Source organism: Acanthopagrus latus, chromosome 7 (assembly GCF_904848185.1).
Source record: "Acanthopagrus latus isolate v.2019 chromosome 7, fAcaLat1.1, whole genome shotgun sequence".
NCBI classification, from domain to species: Eukaryota; Metazoa; Chordata; class Actinopteri; order Spariformes; family Sparidae; genus Acanthopagrus; species Acanthopagrus latus.
The window spans coordinates 4531268-4555282 of NC_051045.1; the positions used below are offsets into that span (position 1 = coordinate 4531268).

Below are 24015 nucleotides of genomic sequence, written 5' to 3' on the forward strand. Positions count from 1 at the left end.
TGCATGTTCCCTTAACTCGGTCTCACCCAGCCTTGGTCTTGGTCTATTTACATTCTGGTCTTGGCCATGACTGGTCTCGGTTGAGGTACGAGGCTACGTTCAGCTCACTCTGCTCCGGCTGCTGCAGCAACATTTACCTCTCTCCTCTGAAATATGCTTCAAAATAAAAACCGGAATAGCTGCCACACACACAAACTCCTCTGGCTGAATCATTCTGACATAATCAAGCTGACACGTGAATGATTAGCCTACGAGAATATGCATCCCGCTTCTGACGGGAAAAAGGTGCAACCTTTTTTTCGACCCTGGCAAAAGAACAGAAATGTCCTCAGGGCCTCTGTTGAGCATTAGTCACCGAGGTTTAGCGACAGAGTCTACCTTTGCACATCCAGCGCTCCGCTCTGCACACGTTAACCTCCCACTTTTCTTTTGTGGCCGTCACATAATGGCTTCCGATTGAGTGCCGGCCTGACACACATTCACGTGGACCTCAGACGTACAGAAATAGCGACAGCAGACGGAGGCAACAGCTTTCTGGGAGGAGTGCGGGAGGCGAGAAGAACATCATATGTGCCCTCTTGATGCTGAAGTGTTGAAAGGAAATTTGCGGTGACTGGTTCAGATTAACTCGACACCTTTCAGACACACTCCTCTCAATGCAGGGTCCAATGCAAGTACTCACTGAGAAGCCGAACACGCGACACTCACCCACATTTCATGTGATGAGCATGACAAATTTGCAGCTCAGGTGCCAGAATAACAAAACCTGAGAGCCTTTTTAATTTCCCACAGTAATAAAGAACAATTAAAGCAAAACATTCTGTTATTATGCTGCCAAAGAACTCATTGTTGAATATTTTAAATGTCCAATTTTAACACTGAGCTGCTGAATAAAGGAAGTTGATCTCAAAGTTTTTGCACAGTTTTAACTTTTATGTCATTCAGACTTGTCAAATATTATTAAAGATATATATATATTTTTTTTTTTTTTACATCACTCAGGGGCCTTTAATGGACTCAAACATCAATATCAAGTCTAGACATTTGCACAAACACTTCAAAAGCAGAGCCTCTGGTTAAAATAACATATTCTCACTGTACTGAAGGTTTTAGCTCCGAAGCCAGCTCACAAACGATAAAAGGCGCATCGTATTCTGTCCCTCAAAGCTTCTGAAGCGTAACACCTTTACCTGCAACACAAGAGAGAGAATGATACTGATTACGGGGATATCAGTCATACCCGGTTATTCACCAAAAATTAAATTCATGCAAAAGCTGGCTCTTATATCATTTTTCATTATGTTATGTTTGCGTGACCCCTCACAAATGTCTCCAGAACATTTTAGCACATACTGACTAGTAATTAGAGCATATACTCTTATTAGCGAATCCCTTCTGTTCTGGGAGGATGAGGTTATATCATATGGAGGCTTGTTCATAAAATGGATTTGGACGGTGTGCACCGACACAGACTGAAACTAGCTGCAGGTTGTTTGCTCCACGGTTCATTTTCGAGTTGTCCGCTCAGAGCACGATGCACTGCCGCAGTTTTAATGGATGTCGCCGGGGTGTTTTTTGACAAGCTGCAGAAAACCTGGAGCAAAGAATCCGAAATGGTTTGGGACATACATCCACTTTTAAAAAGAAACATAGCTGAAGTAGATTGCAGTTTCTCCGTAACCGGATCGATTTTTGTGCCCCTAACCTGATCGCAAAAAGTCTGCAGGACGCACCGAACGTCAGTTCAGTCAGTGATTACACCGCAAGTAAAACAACATCTTCATTCAGAACGAACGTTTGCTTGTTGAGAACTCTGAGGAAATACGCTGTACAATGCAATGAGAATGCGCAGAAAAGCAATATATATATAAAAAAAAGGTTACAATTCAGTAATTTCAGTGAATTATGGCTCCTGTCAGACGTGAGCCGAGATCCGTCAATACGAAAAACAGGCCTTCGACTGACTCACTGTAATAAATCTACTGACTCACACTCTGCCTTATGTTGTCTGACAACATCCAATCTATTCCAAGGGATTTTTTTTTTTTAAATGTAACTGTGCGCATGTGTGTGCACTGCTGGGAATAATAAATAGACTCAAAGTCGTAGTTGAAGCTGGTGAAGTACATTTGTATGCAGCCTGAGATGAACCGGGGTCGGATGAGGGCAAGACGGCCCTCCTACCCTCCAGGTGGCCTGCGGGCGGCCCCCCTCACATTTTTTATGGGTCACTTGGAATCTATATTAATTTCTCTAAAGCCTCGACTTTTATGTCCTCAGCAGGGACACGGGAGGGATGAGCAAATGGTGCAGGGGGGCGAATAAAATGTGAGATTGAAATGAGTGAAATTATCCATTTTAAATCTCCAGAGACATTCATTTACTGCATAGACAGAATAACGACATTTAATTATTTAAAATGACTGAGTATTGCTCTGATCTACTTGATGAATGGCAGCGATCTATTAACTTAAATAGAATAATTGGATGATCCAGTAACAATAATTTGTGATCAAAGAAGCAAATATGGGACCCATCATGTCACTAATAACACATGTACAGCTGAGCGGCAACAAAACCACCATCAGCTTCTGGTTTTACATCTCTACCTTCAACAAATGCAAAGGAAAATATCACGTTTTGGCTCGAAATACCTGCATCGGTGCCACGAACACAGCTGGAAAATTGTCCTCAGGTCTTACAGATTGTCTTCCTACTTGCTGAAATGTTGAAACACGGTCTTGAACTGCTGTCACTGGCTTGGCAGCCCTCTTGTCTGTAAACCCCACCACCGTCTCCTCCACCTCTGGATCTCACAGTCAGGTCATAAACGTGAAATGTGATGTGACACATCAATACAGTACGTACAAATACGTATCAGTGATTTGAAGTACTGCTAACATTTCATCCTGGTGACTGGGCTGCTATTTAGCTGCATAGTATAAAACATACAGTTTGTAATATGTGCAAACTATCATAAAACCGTTGTCAGTAAATGCTTTGTACAAACAGGAAATGATAAAGCGAGTGCGCCAACATCATCCGAAACTGTGGCGGTGGAATCACACCGCCAATTAAACCTCCCAGGTGAAGCAGAACCATCCTCTGGAGATTTGATACCTTTTTTCTTCCGAGATCTTTCTGTAACCGTCAGTGCATGAAAAGAGTCGCGTTCAGAGAGAAAACACAAGCGTACACCACAAAAAAACGGGGATGTGGTTTCATCATCGGCCCAGAGAGACGTTTATTTTGGAAAAACTGCACACGGTTGGAGTCTGCAGACTGATTTTGAACCATCAGTCCCGGCTGATGAACAACTTGCAAATCGAGGTGAGCTGTTCAGTAGCGGCGCAGTTAAAGAGAATTAGTTATACCCCCGTGCTCGTCTTTGGCAATGTCAATTCAGCCGGTGTTAAACGCACAGTTACTCTCTTACCAGAGGGCCCCAGGAGCTCCTTTTCATTATACAGCTCACCATAAATAGATAATGATGATCGTAGCTCTTCCTGCTGTGAAGCTTTGTGAAATGTGTCAGCTTTGGTGCTAATATTGGACGGTGAAGGAGAGCTTGTATGGGCTGCTGTGTGTGGGAAGGTTGTAGCTATTGTTGTGGCTCCCTGAATCTCTCTCCGCTCCTATATTTAATAATGCCCTGTACGGATGTTTTGGGGTGTTTTTGCCTTGTGAATACATTTTGCTCTGTCATCAAAACGTTGATGATCAAAGCTCTCAGAGTGAAATAAAGGACTTGAGCTTCACAGTTGATGATCACATTCCTTGTGACTGGCTGTGATTTGTTGTCCGCCTTATCATTTGTTGTGTTATTTCCTGTAATCAAGTCTTTCATGCAAACAAGGGCTTAATCTCACTGAGACTACCTGACTGAACAAAGGTTAGACTAATAAGTGCAAGTCATTACTGCCAAATATCACCCGCTGCTTGGTGGTGTTTAATTATCAGAACATTATGAGATCCGTTGCACCTTCGAAAGGACAGAGGACGCTGAACCACCAAAGTTTTTGCATCGTTTGTGTAAATGTTCCTTCATAAACTGTGTGCGCAGCTGTGTAATCACCCACTGTTCATACTGTTCCTGCATGTTTGTCTTTCACACAACACTGATTTCCACACAGTCCGAAAAGGTGACATTCCCCTCGCTCGTCTCACAGCCATTGGCAATTTTATTTTTACTTTTTGCAGTTGTAAGCAAGTTTGTCCATTTCTATTGTGCATTGCATTTTTTCGATATTAAAATCGGAAAGAAGGCCTGCTACGAGGAACTTTTGTACTTGTTTAGCCCAAGAAAGTATCACAAATGTGCAGAAATGCAAATTACTGAAGGCATTTCCAGTAATAGTCATATGTGAACAACATAAACCAACAAGGCGACCACGACCGCTACAGGAGAACAAGCAGCCGCTTTACCCACTGATCCCAGACCTGTCTTTTGGCAGCTAGTTTGTCTGTCGTATGCCTAGCAGCACTCACGGTTAGCAAACCATGTCATTCTTCAGAAAGTGTGAAGGACAGTCAGTGGCATTGTGGCACGAAAGAATTGCCCTTCCAGTCGCTGCATCCCAGGTTTTTCCAGCTGTCCCAATATTTTTTAAAGACCTCCAAATTTGTCATCTACAGGATGATTTTTTTTTCAATAGCTGGTGTGATGAACAGGTGAATGTGCTGCCATCCTGCCCTGGTTGTCACACAGTGATGACGACCATGTTCTCTCCCAAATCTTCCAAATCAAATGCGCCTTGCTGAAGATCTGACAAAAATCTGCTCTACAGCCGGTACAGCGGTGTGTGTGTCTTCGTGCAGTCAAAGTCAGTTACAGTCTACAAAAAAACAAAAAAACAACACACACAAAGACAATCTTTGTACCCAAGTCATGTACAGCTTCATGGAAACATGAATAAAGGCAATATTTCCCTTTTTCTAATGTTGGGGACACTTTAGGAAAAGTCATAAAATTCCAAGCTGAAAAAAAAAAACATTAAGGGTTTTTCTCCTCTGTTAAACACAGTTTAGGGCCAAAGACAACAGAAGAGTTATAAAATGCCTGTTCTGCTCACCAGGTAGTCTGACATTCCCACCCACTTCCTCTTTGCTCATCTTGTCTCGGTACGAGTGGATGTGGTATTGTGCAGTTCTGGGTGTCCGCAAACGACTGGTGGCGATTATCCTCTCCTCTATTGTTGAACATGTTAAATGTCCTGACACAGAATCAGATTCTGCAGAGCAATGCCCCCCCAGAGCTCTAGTGCCAGCAACATCTTACATCAAGACGTCTTACAATGATTTTCAATTTTAAACCTTAAAATAAGAAAGGAACAGAAAGGTAATGATATGTCTCTAGAAGAAAACATAATCTGCCATAATCTGTACCTTTCTATGACGATGTAATGATAATAGTGTCACTTCATGTTTATGATGCCACAAGTAAGCCATCTAACTAATCAGGTCAACATGGAACATTTTTATTTTATTCATTTTTTACCATCTTGTTTTAACTTTTGGTTCAGCATTGACTGTTAATCATTTGTCCTGTTATATCATCGTCCTGCTTTTGCTCTATCAAAGCATTTTGTAAACAACGTTTTTAAAAGTCATTATTATTATTTATATTATAATTACTATTACTGATTTATATTCCTAGCCATGCCATTATTCAAATTGTCATCATCATCATCATTATCATCATCATCATCATCATCAGTATGATTTACACTTGTGCTTTTCTTTTGAAAGGGTGTCTCTTTGCCATTAATGATTCTACAGCGACACCTGCCGGCGGGGAGGAGTATTGCACTTCCCCGACATTTATTTTGCACTGTGGAGACCTGGCGCTGTTGTTAAAGGCTCTGTTGACAAGGGGACCAACATAAACACAGGTTTGTCTCCAAACTCTTACACGTTTATGCTGAATGCGATGCTTAGTAACATCACAGCTTCGGTATCTTTAAAACTGGCGGTTAAATCCTGTGAACGTACCCTGAGCTTTGCTAGCTAGCTAGCAAACGGCTACTACAGCTAGCTAGTGAGCTCAATGAGGAAGTGGGGTGACACTACGAGCTAGTTTGCTCGCTAATTAACGAAACTTACTGGCGACTTAAGGCTTTAAAGACAAGGATACACACAAAGCATGATGGAAGAGAGGATAATACGTTAGTCAAAGTTGTGATATAAATGGCGTTAGACGTTATCTTGTGCTAACTTGGCGTTTAATTGTGTCACTTAGCTGCTGGACTCAAAGAGGCAATGAAACCTCGTCAATATAGATAAAGAAGAAGGTCATGGCTGATATTTAAAGAAGCCATATTCAACAAAATGGAGGTTGTTTTTATCACACAGGCCTCAGACTAACTGCTGTGTCGTGGGATTCAGTCTAATTAGTCTTTTTGCCGTCATTCAGCTGGAAACAACAGGCAGCTCAGCGCCTCTGGGCTCATTTATAATCTGCTTAAAATCACTTTGTGTTGTCACAAATGTTTTGTTCAGTGGTGCAAGAAATTACCGAACCATTTATTAAAGTGAGCGTGTGAATGTCACAATGAAAAAGCACCATTGTTATTGTTTGCTAAGGTTGAAAAGAAGAGAAATGTCAGGAAAATAAACCTCAAGAATCAAAAGTGAAAGTACTAGTCATGTAGAGTTGCATCTCAGATGTCACACATATTCAGTCCTTGGCTTAATATAATTATGATCAGTGTTTAGTTTATTAATATGCACTAATCCAAATTGATCAGGGATATTATTTTAGTTCATTTGATTGGTTATTTTGTGACATTTTGTGTTTTTTGTGGATATTTTTGGTCCCCTACAGTGGTTTGACACTTTTCCTTTTCCTTTTATTGTTTATCCATGTGTATAAACACTGGGGGTGTAAATCAAAGATTTCATCACGATACGATATTATATTGATTCTTTGGACAACGATGCGTTATTTGCAGTTATGACAAAGTCTGTCATGATAAGATTGTGATTCGATACAGGGCTCTGCGATCGATATGAGATGATATCTTCTGCCCATTTAACACAATCGGTAACATTTATGTTAACGACAAAAATATATTAAATTATACCTTTAAGTGGAAAACAGTCTATTCTTTTTAATAAAAAGGATGGAAACTGGAGGTGCCATGAGACTTTCAAACTAAAGGCATATTTTAACGATGGTGGCAATATGAACCGATGTTTTCAAATTGCCTCAATGCTGTTGGGATCGTTGATCATTAAATCTATATATATATATATATATATATATATATATATATATATATATATATATATATATATATATATATATATATATATATATATATATATAAATATATAATATATTTGCGTCTCCTCTCTGTTCTAAATCGTTGTACTGTGTGTCTCTGTGTGTCTGTTGTCTCTGTGTAGGATATTATGATTCAAATTTCATTGGTTTAATCAGATTAAACTGATGGAAATAATTCAGCTCTTGAGTGGAAGTAGAAATTTGCGGGAAATGATATTCAAGCAAAGCATCCTAACCGTATACACCACAACAAACATACAGTTTCAAGGGAAATACAGCCTCTTAATTTGTGCTCGTAATTGTCACAGCAGCTCTGGATGCTGCACGTCACAGGATGGACTCCAGTGGGAAAGCCTCAACAGCACAGCTCGTGGTTTTGGCCACCAGCTCGGCTCTGACGGCGCTCTTCTACTCCATTTACCGGAGCAGAGCAACGACAGTTGCCAGATTAAAGGTCAGACTCATTTCAGCACAGACTCGCTGTCATGTGAATGTCAGTGGCGTGTGAAGTTATTACCTGTTATGTTCCATTTGTTAATCTGAAATACGTGTTTTCACAGGAAGCCAAGAAAGTCTCAATTGACCACGAGTTGAAAAACATACTGTCTGAAACTCCCGGAAGATGCGTCCCATATGCAGTCATAGAAGGTGTGTGATGCATATATAAATGTATTTAATTAACTTGTTCAAACATGCATAATTTTAAGAATATTCTTACACAGCGTCTCTTTTATCGCTCTGCACAGGTGTGGTAAGATCTGTGAAGGAAACTCTGAACAGCCAATTTGTGGATAACTGCAAAGGTGTGATTGAAAGACTGACCCTGAAGGAAGAAAAGATGGTGTGGAATCGCACCACTCATCTCTGGTAAGTCACTGACAGGGTGGAAAATATCATATTCTTAATAGAGTATGCTCTAAGAAGACATGTGGAAGCTCAAGCTTATCCGACTGAAATTGATCCAATGTCCACAGCAGCATAAACACAGAATCTGCTCTCTAAATCACATCCTGTGATTTGCTAAACAACAGAAGAGCCACCAACTTTGAGCAAAACACACTTAAGCCTTCTTTCTGCCTCTTATCCAACTATCTGACGTGTACAGGTCTTGTTCTGCCTCTGATATTCTTTAACAAGCATCCAAACAAACATTCTCGGCTGATAAGTGCACTGCAGGAGGATTTGCCAGTCTGTCGGCAATATAACTAATTAGCAGCTGAGCTGTTGCACATAAAACACAATGTAAACTTCCTCGCAAATGTCACTGCTGTTTGGTTAGATGCTGGTGTGATTCTTTCTAAGTCAGACACCGACACGCCCCTCCAGCTGCTGAGGAAAGCAGGATTATTTACATTTATTTACAGAGCTGTTTGTCTTTTGTTTTAAAATAAAAAGCAATACATTGAAAAACTTTTTTAGTTTTAAATTAGAGACGACTATATGTGATTTCAGGTGAGCTTAAAAGCGATGGACCTTCTCTAACAGATCAAGGGCTGAAAAGATCAACAGAAAACTGATCACCCATTATTTTATACCAATTTAAGATTCTTTTTAAAACAAAAATGCAACACAATGATTCTGTCTTCTCCATAAATATGAGGATTTTTCAGGTTTTATCCATTTTCCACCATTGCAGACTGAATTTAACATTAGATTTTATCTTGAAATCATGAAAGCTACGATGGGCATTTTATTGACCAAGCTACTAATAGAAAGAGAAAACCAGAATGTCTCTCAGTAGATTGTATATCTCCACCAAAGCCCAACATCCATTTGAATCCAATCAAGCCGTTCTAATATATATAATTATACTCACTAGATAACAGCCACATTAATCCACCTGATTAGTTTTTCATCAAGATGAAGTGAAAACATTATTTTCAGCCCTAAACATCTCATTAATATTTCTGACATTTATAAACAGGAACAACACTGAGAAAGTCATCCACCAGCGCACCAACACAGTTCCGTTCTCCCTCGGGTCACATGATGACAACATCTCTGTCGCGGTGCGAGTCATACGTCCACTAGACGCCACCGAGTTGGACCTGGAGACCACCTATGAGAACTTCCACCCCACAGTCCAGTCCCTGTCCAACGTCATCGGCCACTTCATCAGCGGTGAACGACCCAAGGGCATCCACGAGACCGAGGAGATGCTGCGGCTGGGGGACAGCGTCACGGGCGTGGGAGAGCTGGTCCTGGACAACAACCTGATCAAGATCCAGCCTCCCAAACAGGGCTTCCAATACTTCCTCACCCGGCTGGACTACGACGCTCTTCTCAGGAAGCAGGGCAACAGCGTCAGACTGTGGCGGATTCTGACCGTCGTCTTCGGTGTCGCCGCCTGCTCCACACTCATCTTCATCCTGTGGAAGCGATACGCTCACCACAGACAGAGCAAGAGGGAGAGGAGCATGCTGGAGGAGTTCAAGGAGCAGCAGAAGAAACGTATGCGTGAACTCAACCTGGAGGAGGGCAGCGTGTCGCCCACCAGCTGTACTGTGTGCCTGAGCCGGGAGCGCTCCTGTGTGTTTCTGGAGTGTGGTCACGTGTGTGCCTGTAGCTCGTGCTACGACGCCCTGCCAGAGCCAAAGAAATGCCCCATCTGCAGGGCCACTATAGACAGGGTGGTGCCTCTTTACAACAGCTAGTGTGGAAATACAGATCAGTCACAGTAACACTGGAGATATGTCAGTCAGAACCTGCCTGGTCAGACTTGAAAAGGGTATCATCAGTACTTTTTGTTTTTGCTCACTCTTATAGATGAATAGCAGATATATGTGCTGAATCATTGTGCAGTTAAATCCAAATTCCCATTTATTTCTTCATACAAAAGACAGTGAAAGAAAACACAGATATGTTCTGGTGCCAGATTCTCAGATTTAAGGATTCGCTGCTTGTCTCTTTTTTTTGTTTTGTTTTGTTACTGTTTTGTGTTTTGAACTTGTTGTTGAACACATTTGAGGATGCCAACTTTGGATGTGGGACGGTGCGATCGACACATAGGATAAAGTATCAATCAAAAATATTACTTGGAGATTTATCGCTAACAAAAATAGTTCCGCCATAGAAGGTGGCAGAAAATGGCAACACTCAAGTCAAGTAGCTCAACAGAGCTGGATTTGTGTAACAACAACAACATGACTGATAGTTTTGAGTGAAAGTCGGCTTCATAATCTGCACTTATCATTGCTGTCACAACAGTGTTAAATGCTGCTAATCACCCGACAAACTCAAGCGGGGAAACCCACAACTTTTTTTTGCTTTCAGTCCCTCTTATAGATAAATAGCAGGTTTCTGTGCTGAATCACGATGCTGTCAAATCAAATTTGGAACCTGTATAAACAGACAAAATGAAATCCCTTCTTCCATCTTGACAGAGAAAATTAGATTCCTCCCAACTCAGACGCTGACAAAGATCAGTCCTACATCCAACAGCGATCAATCTTCAAACTTAAGAGCATTTACCAAGAATATTTATTATGTACTGACACGCTCAGAGCAGGATGTAAGAGCCCGCACGGTTAAGACTTTCTGAAAGCTCATCCACCATTTAAGTGTCAGTAAGTGTTGGTATATATTAAGAATACTCTACATCGATTATTTTACAAAGCCTTAATGTTGTAAACGATAGAAATGGATTACACTTGGCATCATTCAGTATGAAGACAGAGATTAATGTACAACTTTTATCTTGCTGTCGACTTGGTGGTTTGTTCAGTGTCGCTGCTACTTGAATTCATTACTGGTTAAGTACAGATTGTCACAAATGTCATTCAGTCATGAAAACTATATATAAGCATGTGGCAAACAACAAATGCACCATAATTATGACAACAATAGATGAAAACTGAAAATGTGATATCAGAAAATGACAGTGTGAACCTCAGACAAAGAGAAGAGAAGTATTTCTCTGCTCCTGCAGTTGTGGTCGTCTCTGAGCAGGAACTATGATAGATGTAAATGAAACATTCTCTCCAGTCTTCCTAGTAGGTTGTGCAGCTTCTTATACTAATATGGTCTTGGCCTTCACTCTTTTATGATAATTTCTAAGAAGGTTTTCAGTCACAAGACTTTGTGGGGAAGCTCGTAAGCTTAAGAAATTTCATAAGATGGATTTTAAACTTTACCCAATATGCCTTTTTGGAAATGGAGTCCATCTTGTTCTCAGTCTTTGTCCGCGTGTTTCAGGCTCCCTGAAGTTCCTTTGTTGTCTTAAGTTTGGATTTAGCTTCAGTGAGTTTAAGGTTGTGTTTGAGGTGCAGTTCAGAGGAAAGTTCAAGGTTAATACTTTAAAAAAAAAAAAAAAAGCCTGTGTAGGAGTTTGAAGGGCGAGGTCAGGTGAGGTGCAAGAAGGGATGATTGTACAAGCTTTCGTCGGGTTGTCCTGCAGAGAGGGAGCACGCTGACCTTGTCCTGTTATTTGTTTTGTTTTTCATTTTTCCTCTGAGTGCCTGATGGAAAGAAATCTGCAGCAGCTGCTCTATGAACACTCAGCTAGAGGACACACGGAGCGGCGAAAACATGTTGAAGAGTCACCTCCGCACCATCACAGCTGCCGATTGTTGCACTTTGAACCTGCTGAATCTGTCGAACCTTTGAATCAGCTCATTGTCTGTTTGCATCTGAGACTTCAATAAAGACAAGTGCAATGTGGAAAAACCGAATTGCTTAAAAATGTCACAGTGATTGTGTAAAATAAAGACGCAAAGAGAGCTTGTTGTAGAAGACGGAGGTTTTCTGCCAGGAGAGGGAGATGTCTGCCTGTGAGGAAAATCAGCATTCAGGAATCGGGGAGCGTGAATAGCCACAAAAACGTGAAGCAACATGTTCCCCAAAACCAACCAGCTGTTTTTTTTCAAACATCTATCGAAACAGTGCAATTCTAGGCCCTGCATGAAATGCTCAGTTTTGTTTTGTTTCAGTGGCAGAAACATGAATAAATTGATTCAAGATTCTTCATGTTCGTTTTGCGAGACTGTTCAATAGTGAAGAATTTCCCTGAAGAAAAATCAATCAGGCTAATTTCCTCCACCATCCAGCTAGTATACATGATGTATTTCTATATGAAATGACAAAAGAGTGCACATACAACACATATAGTGTGTGAACATGCACATACATGAACATATATGACATAGCTTAAACCTAAAGATTTATTAAATGTATTTGTTAATAAAATGACAAATTTTCTATAGCAGCCAGGAAGTTTATGTTATGGCAACATGTTTTGTTTCATTTCTCATTTTAAGTCAGTGATCAAAGAATTAAACCTTTTTTTCTTTTGCTTTTTTTTTTTTTTTTTAGACAATCGATCTCATTTTGAGTGTGACAAGTGAAAAGCAAACGATGGAGCCAGACTCGAGGCATGAAAAATGCCCCGGCACGATTCAATTTAAAGTCGGCAGGGTTGCATATCGGGCTCCAGAAGAGGTCGTATTAAAGCGGTGTGAGCACACAAGAACGTCCTTTATACTTCCAAATGATTCGTTATTATTCACACACACAAAAAAAAAAGTCCCATTTTTATCAGCCCATATTATGCCACAGCACCCCAGATGTATTACTTAACATTACCATTACATTAGTATTCAGCGGCTTGCCTGCAGACCTCTGTTCTCCAGGAGTGAGTTGATTCCGGTCAGCCTCTGAAGGAACCTGAGCTAAATGTCAAATATACAGTGTAATCAAGCAGAGAGAGTATCTCCACACTCGTTCCTGTTGGAGGAACTGAACTGATGGCATTTGAAGCCTCATCGTGGACACCATGAAGTACATCCATGCTGCTCCTTTTCTTTGGTTTATGTGCCTTTTTTTTTTTTTCCTTCCAGCGCGATCTTTCATCCAGCAATCCTTTGACAAAATGATGATGCATGTTTACCAAATTCCAAAGCAAACCTGCATCCATCACAGCAAGTGTGGCAAGAAACTGAAACTTTTGTGTTTTGTAATGAAGCATTAACTAAAACAAAAGTGACAGCTTGTGTGATCAAACTTAAAGTCCACCATGGGTCTCGTAACGCTCTTCTAACATGATTTGCTGTTGTAACTCTCATCTGCCTCAGCTGTACTTCGTGCTGATAAGCCAAAGTCAGCATGCTAACATGCTAAACTGAGATATTTAACTTTGTACACACACCTGCTGAAGACTGACTTTGTCATTTATAGATTTAGACTTTAAATACCTTCTTTTGCAACACCGTACCCGTCAAACAAGACAGTATCCCAAATCAGCACACAGCAAAAACATACAATACCAAACCAGCATTATAATCCACACTAAGGCCTGTTCATTGAGGCCTATTGTTGAGCCCAGCTATGGCCACAGGCAATCGGGCTTTTCCCCGCAGCGAGCTCTTCCACACTTCTCAGTGCAGCACAGTAACAATGTAACCGTGAGCATGTTTGCTGGCTGATTAGCAGTCGCTCAAAGCTTCAGGCCTTAACTGCACCCAGTGCCGAACTCGTGTCATATCGGTGTTATCGGAAGCTCCAGATTCCGTCTCCCTGCTGGAAAAAACAGTCATAGACCAGCACCAAAAGGCAACACACGGTGCCTTTTTCCAGCAGGGCTTGTAAACAGCATTCATGTCAACACCTAATTCATAATGACAACCTTGAAGAAAGCTCAAAATCATCAAACCAAACAAATATGAAGACCTAAGACCGTCTTACAGTGTGGTCAAATGCGGCGTTTTATTGTCGGCGCACTCTCTTTATTTCTCACACAACCAACTCCGCAACTGTGAAACACTTCTAAGCTTGAACATTATTTCGTGGTGACTCTCGTCTCCTTTTAACATTTTCTTTCTTTTTGTCGGAACACCTCCGAGGTTTTTACGAAGGTGTTTTTTCCTCTCATCTTTCAACTCTTTGTCACCGCAACATTCGCTGTGCACTTCAACTTTTTCTTAAAGTGTCCAAGAAATAAAGCAACGATAGCAAAAACCTCTCACTTGTCCAACCGCTTGTCCAGGCTTTAACAAACTCTTTCTCATTGTGTGCCGAACATGAAAGCAGCAGCTCTGGTCCAACACCATGGAAACCCTTGAATCTAGTCCAGCGGTGCTTTCATCAGCCGGAGCTGTCACTGTATTGACAGTGAGTGAACCATCAAAGACATTCCCTCTATTATTCCCCACTTAAGAGTTTTTGAATTTCAATGCCGCACGAGGACTGCATAAGATCTGCTCAATAGGAGGTACACACGAGGTTTAATGACGGCCCTGAGATGTTTACCATGCAGGATTTACTCTCCTGTGATCAGGAATCACATTCTACTGCAAATGCACCACTTGGCCTTGATTTTAAAAAATATCCTTACAATTCAAACAAGCAATCTGTCGTGACGCTCAAGGCAACCTGAGCATCAGATATGCGCTCACAAAGATGAGACTAAAGAGGCTAATAACACCTCAGACAAGACATCGATCTGAAGAGCACATGGGAATACCGCGTAAATCTGCTCCAACGAAAAGCGGAGACGGGCTGCTAAATCGTAAAAATAATGCTAATGTAATTGTGAATGTGAGGAATCTTTACTTTGTCGGTTTCACTTTGGTTTAAAATGCACCAATATAAATGTATAATTTGCTCCGATTCAGCACTGTAATCTAATTAACGGCGATAGGAAAGGCACCAGAGGCAGCTGGTACGGATTAAACGTCTTTATCCTGACTAATTCTTCATATTGTATTTCATTTTCCGCTGCACTCAAAGCTCATAAAACTACTGTTTTTTTACGGCACACTAATAAAGCTCTGTGAAAGGCGGCCTTATTAGAGAGTGGCACCCTCGAATCGTTTCAGTTGTTCTCTTCTTCATCTGAGAATTGGTTTTAGATGACAATGTGGTGGATTGATTTTTTCGATTCAATTAGGCTCCGGGCGCTGCAGCGGCAGCACTCGGTTCAAAAGAAACATTTGAGTGTCTCTCAATAAAAGGAGCACAGTTCTGATCCATGTGTGCTCAGCACAGCGAAGAAGGACACATGGTTAATGAATAAATGAACTCTGGGGAGGTACGAATACTTCCTTTTTGTAGTTGATGTTGGATTAATCTTTTATTTAGTCAAAATTCACGAATACCACACAATGGACCACTTCAGTGTTGTTATACATGATGCTGCTAATGCATTAAAGTGAAACTCGCGCCAAAATGCAACCTAGGCTTTTTTTGTGAATGTACCAGGGTCTCTACACATGAACACCAGCACTGAGAACATCATTAGTTTGACTTGTTGTAATTATGCTTTTACACAAAGGTTTGACTCGTGTACATTCACAACAAAAGCCTGGGTTGCATTTTGGGGAGAGTCTAACTTTTAAGGGGCTCTCTGTGACAATTTGTGGAAGTTCACATGCAGAAATCACCTTTTTTATCGGCCTCATGTGAATGGATTGTTAAGCGACTTGTATAACGAGTCTCTGCACGTCTCTGTCAGCTGCCTACACAAGCCTGTGGACAGTTTGTTGGGTCTGGTATGATTTTCTGCAACAGTCTGAAGGACGTGACTTTATGCACGTCCTCAAGCACCTCGCCTCAGTGCTAACACAGAGCAACACTAGATAGATAGATAGATAGATAGATAGATATATGTTAGATAGATATATGTTAGACAGTGCAAATGGAAGTGACAGTGGCTAATGTTAAGTTACAGAAGTGCCACAGAGCGGCTTTAAAAGGCAAATGGCACGTAGGTGTTGCAGCAGGTGGAGGTGGACTAAATGTATGTATTACTGGGCTTGCAGCATAGCTGTCAAATGTGCGTAGAGTGGTGGAGGAGCATTTCCCTCCTATATGGGAGTGAAGTACGAGCTCCAGTGGAGTGGAAACATGCAGGATGCGCTGAAATGACGAGTCCACCGACTGATGATCCCCCCACAGCCAGTAATCACAGTAATACTTTGAGCATATTCGGGGACACTTTGAACCAAAGCAAAATATAGAACATCGTGGAGAACTTTTTCGCCTGCAGCACTTCAGACGTTGGAAGAAACACTGATGGTTTCCATGGGAACTGCTAATCATCCTACACCCCAAAACTTGAGGCGTGATTCATTCATCGTACCCCACGACCTTCCTCCAGACTAGATTTTGGAGACAGAGAGTGTAATTACTTACGTTTGCTCTGTGCGCTATTCATGTGCACATTAAAGCTGCTGTGATATAGTGGCCCGGATCAAATTAGACAACAGCCTCCGTTTTTTTGTTGTTTTTTTTTCTGCGAGCCAAGAGGAGTTTAAGTAGCTGAGAGGTGAGAGAGCAACAAAAAACCTGATGGCAGCTGTTGAAGTTTAACATTTTTCAACAGAAATCTAAATTAAAGATACCTTGTTTTTGCTTCAGGTAGTGGAAATATAAGTTAATCAGATATCATACTTTGAATAACCTGCCATCGAATGCTTTATCACAGAGTCAGTAGCTTAGCAACAGTATATGCTTCTTATGTTTTCTCCTCCTTATGTTCTTATAGGGTAATTTTCCGTCGTTGTTTTTTTGATTTGGGAAAATTAATAGATGTGCTATATTTGCTGTGTGCTCTTCTAAGCACTCTGTCAGGTACTGTTAGCGTCTTGTTTGATCCGCGGAGCAGAGCAGGGGTGAAGCATTGTTAACAGCGCCGCAGTAATGAGCTATCATCTTTCTCAGACCGCCGCCCGCTCTCTGTCTCTCTCTTTCCTCTGTTCCTCCTTCACTCACCCTTTACAAATCACCGTACCTCGTGCTGTGCATGTTTTTACTTTGCAAAAAGCTGGATCATATTTAATGGCGTCTTGTCAACTTAATTACTAGTGCCCTCTGTGATTTCAGAGGGCCCTATTATGGCAGCTGTGGTTGTAAATGAGGCACGTTCTGTATCAGTCTGTGAAAAAATACACCCGGCGCAGTCGAAGTCACCCTGACATCACACCGGCTACTGAGCCAGGTGGAGTTGTACAGCATGTGTAACTATGAGTCCTACTGAAGAAGAGGGTGTGCTTCAAGTGGATGACATGATTGGATATATTATGTTCTGTACGTGTGAAGCAAAAAGTGCTTCTTCATAATTGGTTGTTCATTTTTACGTGTAGCCGTTTGGCAGATGCTGTGGATCAAGGAAAAGAGACACAGCACTCACACTCCTCGACGGTGCCAAGGATTTATGGCTCAGATGATGAAACGCGAGCAAGTGGACGGCAGCGGCTCCATCGCCAGAATAAATGTTGGCAAAATAGGTTTCTGCAAAGCCATGTGTGGACAGCACAGAAACCACTTGGTTGTGATGAGGAAAAAAATCATGGTTGGCCTGATTTCCTGTAAGAAATATGTTTTTTGGCGAGAAATTGTCCCAAGGCCTCCTTAAAAATATCCACTGCAAACTCGACCTGCAGTCACTGGCATGGCAGCCTTGTTGTGTCGCCTGCAGCTCCACAGCCGTCCCCTTCGACCCCGTTATGACAGTCAGATAATAAACATGTAATCTGAATGTGATGTGAAATGTTTTGTACAAATGTCAATATGGTACATATCTTCCATGACTCATACCTATGGACGTGTCTGTCGTTTGCAGAAACTGCTGACATTTATGGTCGACTGGGACGGACAATCAGGGACAATTTTGATAATTTGAGGAGGTTTTACTTTGTATGCTTGTAGTTAAAGAACATCATATTATCTGCATAAATAAAAAGAATGACAACATTGATGTATCATGACCAGAAAGCAACATGAACATGGTTGAAACTGAGGTCATTTTTCTGAGCAGAGCCAGGGAAGTTATCAGAGAAAGTTCTTTTTCTCAGGATATCTTTGTGTCCTCTAATATGATTAGAGGTTTAAGGTTTTAGGCAGACAGGCGAGTCCTGTGATTCTGTATCGGAAGGTTTCCCTGTGTGATGGTGTTTTCGAGTGGATAAACGTTTAATTAATAACCATCGGTATTGTCTCAGCCTATCAGGAAGATCATACAATCACAAGAGAGGTTTTAAAAATTGATGCCGAGAGAAATATTGTTGTTTCACATTCTGAATCCGAGCCCTTAATTTTATAGACTTTTCTATGGTGTTGTACTTTTCTGCAAACCAAAGAACAAATGACTTTGAACAGCTGAGGCAGAGTTTCATCCTTCTGTGTTTCAGTGTTTTTGTTCCCACGAGCCTGTTAGTGGTTATTTATTTAAAGTAACTGAAGGCCGATCAAAGTAAGACAGAAAACAACAGCAGCCCTGCTAAGAGAGACATTCTGAGTAGTCAAGACATCAGACTACCAGGGAGATAAGGGGCATATTCACTCCGATAAGACTTGATCTTTCTGTTGTTAAATAATGCAAAGCGACACCTCAGAGTGACTACATGAGAGTGGAGACTTTGTTGGCTGAATTGCCCCCTATGGCTTTTTGTTTGAAGGGCTGTGACAAATGAATTAAATAAATAGTGATTAAATACCGAGTTGTTGAAGGGAGGCAAACAGCTCGAGCTAATGAGATCTTAACTTAGCACTGTCGAGACAGCTTGCTATCAATCAACGGTTCAAATTACAATTTAGGATTTGGTGCAAACAGTTGCACTTGATCGCAGAAGTTCCATCGACTTTCCATCAAAATGGTGAAGTCTGAAAAGCTGGTGGGACCAGACCTTTGGAGAGATTGAGCTGAAGGTGGAAGCATCCGTAAAGCTGGTTATCATCAGCGTAGCAACAATGAAAGAAAAAAATAAGTTGATAACATGAGTTGATAATCGCACCAATGAAGAAGGTCCAAGCATCGATCCTTGAGGTACAACTTGTCGGTAGGAGTGGAGCAATAATCGCTAAAGAACCTAAACCTTTGGTTGTAGTTATTTTATTACATGCACCTGCAGAGCAGATCATAGCATCAACAGTTATAAAGACACTACAGACTCTTCAACAGCCTCAAACAGTCAACAACCATTGTAAAGGCACACACAGCAAGTTGAAAGATACTGCACTATACAGCTGACCCAGTACATAAATATACAACAATTACAGCTGCACCTACGACTGCAATTACAGCACTATATGACATCTACTGTTTTTCTCATTTCAGAGAGCAAAGTAGTGTGCTACTGGCTCCGATGTGGCAATTCAGCCATTTAACATCATAAACATAAACACGTGTTCATGCAGAAGGATTCATGCAACTCAGCCTGAGTGAAAAAATTAATTAATACCTGAGTAAAGCAACAACTGTGATGGGAGAATGAGGAAGATAAATACTGAACTGTTAGGATGTCTACAAAGGCCAAATACAGAATCAAGAAAAAATAAAAGATTGGGGAACATACTATATATTTGAAAAAAAAACAAAAAACGTAACAATCATTACCCACACTGATTAAACTGCAGTGAACAGATCTACATTTTCCGCTGACTTTAAACTTTGGTTAGGCACTTGCGGTAAATGAACAATGAGCATGACTGAACGAGCAGGGCTCTCTCTTCTTTGATTAGGACTGTTGATCGCTGCCCATAAGTCTTTAGGAATGAGTTGCACCAGCTGTGACTAGATCCATTCCAAAGATTGTGTTTAAACTCATTCATTTAATTCATCTCCGGTTATATTGAGCATAATTTTTATAAAATATTTCATCTATCGGGATTCGAGAAAGGTGCAGAATAAAAGTGTCTTTTCTCTTTAAAAACATTATTACGGTTGTGAATTAATCATTTTAAAAAATATATTGTTTATTTGTTTTTTTTCACAGTTGGTTCCAGCTTCTAACAACATCTGTGAGCCAATCATATAACACCGATGGTGTCATGTGGTGCTCGCAACTGTGTTCCCGACTTTGCTGCAGTCGTAAAAGAAAAACTACCTAAACGTTCACCAGCTTCAGTTAGCTAGCTAGCATTAGCAACATTAACGTTAATCTTACTAATGTTAACAGTGTTACCATTAGCTATTGTTGCCAATGTACACATGCTAGCTAGCATTAGCAGCGTTAACATTTGCAAGGTAACGTTTGCTAGCTTGTGTTAGCCAACCAACAACCATGTGAAGGGAGCAGATGTTTCGAACAGGGATTTTAACAATAACAGCTTTAAATTCCCTTCAATCCGCAAATTGTGCAAACAGGAAGCCACTGAAGAGTGCCAAGTCCTGAAACCTAGAAATTAGTTGTTGTACTTCCAGTTCTCTCGTTTCGAAGGTAATGAGTTTTTGGTTAAATTCCTGAAACAAGGTTAACAAAAGCTTAAAAGACTTATGGTTTTGTTCTACAACATAAAGCACGTCATTAAATATGCCATGATTGAATTCAAAAAGTGTTTACGTGTCTTAAAAATACTAAATTTGTTGGGGGGACATGTTGATACAAAGATTGTTCTTCTTCTTCTTCAACTCTGTAAGAAATAGTTTCCATGGTGCAACCCCGACATACTTAGCTTACAATTAGGCTGACATTGAGCTTGCAAACGGCACAGATGGTGCAACAGATTCCAGGTCTGCTACTCCCTCTGAATGTAATGCATGATCAATAACTCTCAGACAGGTATACTCAGATAAGTGAAAACATATAAACTGTATGTTTCAATTAAATAATATAACATGCTAGTGGGATACACATTTATAGATTCCCACCGAAGCCACGTATTTTTTAATCAAATGTCGACAGATATTTTCTATTTTCTTTAGCGTTTTGCATATTTTTCTGTCTCTGCTGTTATCAAAAAGCAAAAATGGCAAACACTATAATGGTAGCAGGCATTAGAAAAGACAGCTTCCACGTACGCACGTGTCTTCATGTAACATTTTTCCACGATACAAACATTTCAGGAAATGCTGTAGAGATGTAAAAACAGTCTGTGGAACAAAGGAACAGTATTCTCTTGATGTTTTGCAGCATTCTTCCCGTAACATCAATATGATGGCAATAAGAGCTTTTCTCAGATGTTGATGACAGTAATCCAGCATGCTACTAATTTAACACTGACTTTCTTCCCCATAAACTAAAATCTGTGGCATAACTCAGAATAGGTCCCGCTTTAATCTGGCTACGGTATATGGCACCAGCGAGGTAAGAGCTTGCACAAAGTGCCTCTGAGGAGCCTGATATGTTTGAGGGAACAGCACACGGACAGAAGAAAATACACATTGTTCACAACTGCAACAGCAATATCAGACTCCAGAGCACATACTGCTGAACAGAGAAGAGCACAGCCTCGGTTAGCATAGTATCATATGGATTTGAATCGTTGCAGCGGTCTGTGTGTTCAGTCTTGGACCAGCAGGCTTCAGACACTGTTCGGGTTGTAACAGAGCATGTTCAGTTGCAGGTTTTCATCCCAGTGTCTGAGGATGATGAAGAGCTGGTTGGCAGCAGCCTTGATGGAGGCTAAGTCACGGCCTTCTGGGATGTCCTGCGCACTCAACCACATGCTGGCTTTGGCGGCTACCATTTCCCATTCAATGAAGTAACTGGCGGAGCTGTGCTCCAGCCAGGCGAGGGCTACAGCAGTGGCCCACACCATGCTCTCTGGATCCAGCATCCTCTTTAGGGGGCTGGGCGATGCAGTTTCCAAGCCCCCTGAACCAGAACCCCGTCCACTGTCCGCCTGGGAGTGGGGGGAGAGCTGCAGATCAGCATGGGTGGACGGACTGACTAATGAGGAAGGACCAGCATCCACCATCCCGGCACTCAGATAAGAAGGGCCTCCACTGTGCTCTGCAGGTTGATGATATGTTTCCGGCTCGTATTGGGATCTGTGTCCGTCATCGGCGCCCTCAGCACGGCGGCTGCTGGAGTGAGACAGGTGGCCCAGGCTGCTGCGGTGGCTGTTGAAGGGGGACGTCCACTTTAGCTTGTCCATGGGCACATTAATGGCTTCACACAGAGCTGTGTCTAGGGGAAATGCACCACTCGCCAACTGCAACAACACCTGCGCAGAAGTCAAAAGTTTTTGTTAAAGTACAGTTGGTGTTATTTTTTAAAACGTTTTTACAAACTTAAATAAGCTGGGTAGAGGTACTTGCAGAGGAGGGGTATGGGGCTAAAACAGTGACATTAACACAGAGATCAACTTAAGTGATTATTCAAATCCCCTGATTCATGAACAAACAGTTCAGGTTCTTACAGTAAAACCATTTAGAATAAAGCAGCCATCGTCCTGATGAATCCTGAGCTCCATCAGAGCTGTTTAAAAATATTTATTTGACAATATAAAAGTTTATTTCTGTTTCCTTTGGTGAGTTTCAACAGCTTTTACTTTTGCTGCTCAACTGTGCCACAATATTTGCTGAAGTGACATTACTTTGTACATTAATGTAAACATTAAAGTAGAGTGTATGTGCTTTATGAAGCCACCAACGTATTTATATCTTACTATCTGAATCCCTTTAAATCGCAGGAAAAACACTGCACCACTGACTTTAGATTGATAGTAATGGACCATCAATGCGCCGGACCACACCTCATTTTTAAAACAACCTGCCCAGAGGTGCACAGGTGTGCGCAAGAACATTTGCTATCTACACAACGTGAGAGCCGGTCATGAAAATAAGCCACGTGTAAACTGGAGCCCTGTGTTTTCAAAAGTGAAAAATCCCTAACAGTATAAAAGACTGAATCAAGACAGACATGAAGAAAAAGTCTGATTTTCAAGGAAAAAAAATATGAATAATAAAATTAAATAATTATGAAAGTCTCTGTTTTATTATTCAGTAGATCATTTTAGTGACAAACTTGTTTTCAGTGTCAGGCCCCACAGGTGGGTGTATTTAGTCTCATGCTATACATGTTTTTTTAAATACTTGACAAGCAATAAAACAAGAGGTGAGTGGACAAGTGATCTGAGTGCATGCTGTTTTCTTCTGCACTACACTGCATTTTATAACAAGTGTCTTCTACAGCTCATTACGTCCTCCTCCAATCAGCAGCATGGACGTGGGGTGCTTTGCAATAACATACCTGTTTGGTAGTTGTTAGGAAGTTAAATCACTTCGAGGGTAGCTATTCTGATTATTTTTTGATGGACATCATCCTTTTACTGAAATTGAAAAGTAATGAATAAAACATGAAAAATGCGGCAGGCACAGAATAATTAGAGTGTCCTTCAAGGTCATTGCAGTTTCGGGGGAAGCAATATCACAGTTCAGTCCGAACCGTGTGTTTGGCCCCTAGCAGAGGTTAAATTACACAGGATATTTCTGTCACAAGCAATTACTTTTGCTGGCCTGAAAAAAAAAGCCATAACTCAGAAAAAAGTTTCTTGAAGTTTAGTGTATGTACAGTTATTTCAGCCCTAAAACAGAAGACAGAAGTCGTGTCACTTTGATAACCACAAATGCTGATGAATATCGATCTAGATTTTTAGTGATTTTAAGTTCAGTCACATTTAGAGACTTCCCTCCTCACTGTCTGACTCTCTCTTGGAGGTTATAGCGACCAAATGAAACAGAACTTTACTTTTTTTCGTTTTCTTTTAACAGTTGATTGTTAAATCTCTTTCCCATGTTGTTGAAATCTGACACTCTGGGTTTACAGGTTGCAACAGCAGCGTGAAGTCTCTCTCTTTAAGCAAGAGTATGTACTGTTTATAACTGATTAAATTGCTGATATCCAAAACTGACCTCCTTTTTTTCTTGTCTCTGTATTTTTAGATGTCACCCTTTGTGTCCTTCTTTCAGAAGGATGGGGTGAATTGGGGGATGAACTTTCATTCATTTCTGTTCTCTTACCGACTCAACGGATTTCGGCAAATCTCCCTTCTGTTCAAATTAGCTTCCATCA

At 41.0% G+C, this 24015-nt stretch overlaps 2 protein-coding genes across 5 annotated transcripts in view; one reads left to right on the top strand and one right to left on the bottom strand.

Moving 5' to 3' along the window:
- Positions 1-5756: 5756 nt before the first annotated feature.
- Positions 5757-12246, top strand: mul1b (mitochondrial E3 ubiquitin protein ligase 1b). 2 transcript variants are annotated; one of them, XM_037104998.1, is made up of 5 exons: positions 5757-5891; positions 7594-7739; positions 7846-7933; positions 8032-8152; positions 9210-12246. In XM_037104998.1, exons 2-5 carry the CDS (start codon positions 7620-7622, stop codon positions 9937-9939), a joined length of 1059 nt encoding a protein of 352 aa, XP_036960893.1. In that variant the 5' UTR covers positions 5757-5891; positions 7594-7619; the 3' UTR covers positions 9940-12246. The 2 variants fall into 2 exon arrangements, with proteins under 2 accessions (XP_036960893.1, XP_036960892.1); XM_037104997.1 differs by having other exon boundaries at positions 7597-7739.
- A 6558-nt stretch (positions 12247-18804) lies between these two features.
- The window catches only part of vwa5b1 (von Willebrand factor A domain containing 5B1), a 31679-nt gene continuing 26468 nt past the window's right edge, over positions 18805-24015 (bottom strand). For 2 of the 3 annotated variants that reach the window (XM_037104199.1, XM_037104200.1), the window contains one exon: positions 18806-22165. In XM_037104199.1, coding sequence (XP_036960094.1) covers positions 21521-22165 — 645 coding nt within the window. In that variant the 3' untranslated portion in view covers positions 18806-21520. Of the gene's footprint in view, positions 22166-24015 lie in introns of all 3 variants that reach the window. The other variant, XM_037104198.1, reaches the window with a different exon arrangement.

Coding starts and splice junctions, on each gene's coding strand:
- mul1b (XM_037104998.1), top strand. CDS start 7,620: ATGGACTCCAGTGGGAAAGCCTCAACAGCACAGCTCGTGGTTTTGGCC. Junction 7,934..8,031: donor CCCATATGCAGTCATAGAAG/GTGTGTGATGCA, acceptor CGCTCTGCACAG/GTGTGGTAAGATCTGTGAAG. Junction 8,153..9,209: donor AATCGCACCACTCATCTCTG/GTAAGTCACTGA, acceptor ATTTATAAACAG/GAACAACACTGAGAAAGTCA.